Source organism: Frieseomelitta varia, unplaced genomic scaffold (genome assembly GCF_011392965.1).
Source record: "Frieseomelitta varia isolate USP_RPSP 00005682 unplaced genomic scaffold, Fvar_1.2 scaffold_447, whole genome shotgun sequence".
Classification (NCBI taxonomy): domain Eukaryota; kingdom Metazoa; phylum Arthropoda; class Insecta; order Hymenoptera; family Apidae; genus Frieseomelitta; species Frieseomelitta varia.
Window position 1 is genome coordinate 632,144 of NW_025110198.1, and position 4,352 is coordinate 636,495.

Below are 4,352 nucleotides of genomic sequence, written 5' to 3' on the forward strand. Positions count from 1 at the left end.
CAGCTATCGATCATTTTGGTATATCGAGAGTGGTGCACGAGCTCGGCTGTTTCACTTTGGAATTGCTGACTTGTTTGATCAGAATGGCCAGGCCTGTCAGAGTTGAGCGATTATGGAGAATTCAGACGGTATTAATTTCAAGTTTGAACAGTAAATTTTTGTATTGACTTTAATTAACTTGGAGTGGGCATACACGTACGAAATAGTCGAGGCATAATGCTCTTTACGATATTTAACGAGCAAAAGTTTCAGCCTCGGTTTTAGTACAAACATTAAACAAAGCTTAACGATAAGTAGACGGTGGATTTCCGTGCATTTTTACGAAACTTAATGGCGCGCGAACGTGCAGAACATTCAAAAACGCTCGTTATAATTTTCAACAAGACAAAACAGATATCGTCGGATTCGAACGATTTCATTTCTTCTGCACAGAAATTCAAGCAGAAGCGGAGGCGCGTCACGCTTGAAATCCTATCAGTCAAAAATTGAAATGCAAACAGACGGTTGTTCGCATTTCATAAAGTTCTGGAACTTTTGCATTGATTTTCTCTTTTCCACGAAAATCTTCACCGGTACTTCCGGGAAACTCGATGTCAAACTCGCGGAACTCTCGCGCGCGTTTTCAAACACCTAAATCGCTCATTTATTGGACTTACCGCGAGCTTTCTCGGAAAGCTGTCAGCACGCAGGACAGATGACATTAATAAAATGACACAATCTCAACGTGAAAAAAATTTATTTATTTTAACAGTCGATCTACTCTCCTTTGAATAATGTCCCCCAGCTGTGTGTACTTTCTCCTAACAGTAACATACTAAATGAACATAAAAATTATATTGCCCCCGTATAACGTAACGTATCTCGTAATTCCCCATACATTTTATTACGACTTAACTGCAGTTTCCACTGTACGCGTACTAGATTCGCAACGTGAATGCACGATTGACAAGAGGCGAAAGGCGTACACGCTATCCTTTCGATCTTTTATCATCCACCATCTCGGGGACGTTTATTTGAAATAATTCCACGCGAATAAATCCAAGCTAATTGCTAGTAATTTCGGGAATGGCAAAGTGCGCATTGTTGCGTGCGGACGTGTCGCGTGCACTCTATTGTCCGCTCGTCTCTGCAGTCTCCTCGTGTCTCGCTGTCTCGTTGAAAGCGTTGCCTTTCACTTCTAGCCCTGCAACAGGGAAAAGAATCAAGAAGAACGGGCAACATCGTTACAGAAGATAAACAGCAGATTTGAACAGAGGGGAGTTTTCGAAAGGGATGGCAGAATTAAAAATCGAATTGTTAAAAATGGAAACTGGTTCGTTATCTTCAAAAAGATCAGAGATAATTAGGGAGATTTGGCTGAAATAGATTATTATATCAATTATACAGTCGTAACGCCTGTAACGCAATTAGTATTTCACGGTTCGTATAAATATGTAGTGAATGTTAATTCGAGCCGAATAGAATTAAATTACTTTTCAATTCTATTCTATTGCGGAATAAAATCGAACGCTCTAAATTTTGGTAACATAATAATTTAATATAAATTCTAAATACAGTTATAAACCCGATGACAGTGTTTGAGGGTTAATATAAATTTTTGTGCGTTAATACAAATTAACTGCCAACGAGTATCGCGGTCGGGCCATTCGAGATTAAATTCTGAAATTTCCAATTTCACTTCACTTTCAATCACGCGAGATTTTGGTAACTCGAACGATAGTATTTAAGGTTTGATATACATGTAAATGCAATACAAATTAATAGAAATAAAGTTATCGCGTGATCTATATTTTCAACTCCAACGCTAGAACGAAATATATATATATATATATAAGGCTCGCGTGACAATGCCACCAACCCGAATACTTTCGTCTCCTCTATTAGTTTGGACACGAGAAAGTAACCAGCTCCAGGATATTTCTATGGAAATCCCATTGCGATCGATTCCTTCGATCCATCTATCTCACTGTCCGTCTACGTTGCGACGCGAAAGGGGGAATGATACTTTGAAACAAAAAAAAAAGGGGGGGAACACGTAGAACGAAGTTAGGCAACGATGTGCGACGTTATCTCTTTCTTTGACTGATCGAAAGAATAATACTGAAAGTCGACTTTACGCGGGCTTCTGTCGAGCAAGCAGAAATTTCTTTCAAAGGGGGCGACTTACCGTGCGAGGTGCTGCTCCTCGGTGAAATTCCAACGCTGTCAACGCTGCTTCTCCCTTCGAAAAATCGAAATTGCTTCGTGAAATTCTCAGCCGGCTGCCTCTTGCCTCCCAAATCGAAGACATGCATCGAAATGTCTTCCGTAATTAATAAGTACGGTGTGATGAGCGAAATGGTGTGCATCGGTGTTACGAAATATACGAGCGCGAAAGTCTGACGACTTTCGCAAAGAAATGAAATTAAGGAATCTCTGCAATCCGCGACGCACGGCTCGTCAATTTGTTAATAATTAATAAATTGTGATTAATTCAGCGGATTTGAATGTCATTATACGACACATTATTATCACGGAGAGGCCATCAAAATGAACGTTGAGAAGCTCGACGATAATTAAGCTGCAGGTGTTGTCATTATTTATTTATCACTGCCGATATCTGTAGGAAATTTACGAGTGCGAGTAGGTACGAATATCGCCGCGCGATATGCAGAAGTCCATTAAATACGGATAATGAAATTTTTGTTGAATTATTCAATGAGTAAAGCGGACAAATTCATTTCAAGTCCCGTACCTGTAGCCGCGCCTTGTAAAAGTACGAATTTCCCATCAGTCGAGAAAGGAAATATTGGCTGCGCGTGCATTATTACTGAAATAATATCGTGAATTTTTCAAACGTGTATGAATCATCACACGAGACGCGAAGATAAATTTAAAGAGTCTGATAACTTGCCATCGCTAATTGAAATCTTTCGTCGTAAAATTAAAAAAAAAAAAAAAAGAATGATAATAAATAAAAGTAGCGGAGTCCAGTTCAACATCGTAGCGTTTCTTTGTCCGACTCGAAACGGATCGTACTACTAGCGTGTGCTTCGCGTTCAAAGATCCGAGTTTTGTATTCGAATTTTCGTCAGACAAAATTTCTCGCGCGTAATACGGTTGGCAATATCGGTGCTGGCATTTCGCCTCTACCAGCGGGAAGTCCCAAGGGCTCGCAAGCGACGAAAGTCCAACTCAAAGAGGAAAAAACAAAGAGAAGGAATCTTCAAAACAGCGTTCAGCGAGCAAGGGTTAAGAGCGTACTTTTGTTTGCATGCTTGTTTCCTCGACAGCGAACCTATTTCGATTAATTAAATGAAGTTGTTTGTGTAAGGAGAACGCCGGTGTACTACGTAACACCGGCCCGAGCGCTCCGAGCTCTACGTTTCCTTATATTCTTCTTCAAAAAGAACTGCTGGATAATTATCTTGCGGCCGTTGATTCAACCGAGTTTAATTTTTTATGCTCCAACTCCGTGTTTCTCACGTACACGCGTGACACGTTGAAGAGAGTATCTTAAAATATTCAGAGTCGAAACGAGAAGCTACGGTGACTTGTGACTTGTGGCCAAGAGAGTACCAAATTTCTCCGAGAAAGTTTCGATTTAACTTAAACTCAGGTTGATAAAGTTAAAGTTAAGTCGAGTTAACTCAAAGTTACAACAGCTGAACTTGAGAAATTCTACAACGACAGGATGCAAAGAAGATCACTCACCAATAATCCTCCGTTTCTTTATTCTCGAACAACTGCAGCAAGCAAGGATCGCGCGATACTCGAAGCTGTCGCAACGTCGGACGTTCCAAAGAAGAAAATCTCTCTCTCTCTCTCTCTTTCTTTTTCTTTCTGTGAGAATCGTATCTCACCCGATGACGTTTCACTCACGATAATCGAGAGGTCGGCGTGCCAAAGATCGGGATTGGCAGGCAGCCGAAAGGTATCGCGGTGATCGGAGATCCAATCGATACGAGTGCGGTTCCCCGCGAGCACAGGTGCGCGACCTGCTCGACATTTTATAATTCAGGATACGGCGAGAAATGGAAGGAATTACGGAAAGACGGCGGAACTGATCGTCGAACGTTTGGCGACCGCGCGAAACTTTCAAGAGTATCGATGATTCTCTCGCCCTGTGTCTGGCGCAGAAGGGGAAAAAAAAAGAAATGAAAAAAAGAGAAACGAGGGAAAAAGAGAAGATACAAGAAAACGTAGCCGCCACGTAGCTGTCTCGGTAAGGCGGTTCGCGTGGATAAAAATGGACGAGCAGACGAACCGCGACGTCGTAAACTAAAAGTCTAGTTTCTTAGTCCGGATCTGTTAAAAATTACAATCGCCCATTTGTAAGATTTATGTTGAAACCTGTACGCGTATATTTAAAA

General features: G+C 41.2%; 1 protein-coding gene across 3 annotated transcripts in view; it reads right to left on the minus strand.

Moving 5' to 3' along the window:
- Positions 1-751: 751 nt before the first annotated feature.
- The window catches only part of LOC122532319 (junctional adhesion molecule 2A-like), a 49,290-nt gene continuing 45,689 nt past the window's right edge, over positions 752-4,352 (minus strand). For 2 of the 3 annotated variants that reach the window (XM_043660997.1, XM_043660996.1), the window contains one exon: positions 752-1,183. In XM_043660997.1, coding sequence (XP_043516932.1) covers positions 1,051-1,183 — 133 coding nt within the window. In that variant the 3' untranslated portion in view covers positions 752-1,050. Of the gene's footprint in view, positions 1,184-2,167; positions 2,222-4,352 lie in introns of all 3 variants that reach the window. The other variant, XM_043660994.1, reaches the window with a different exon arrangement.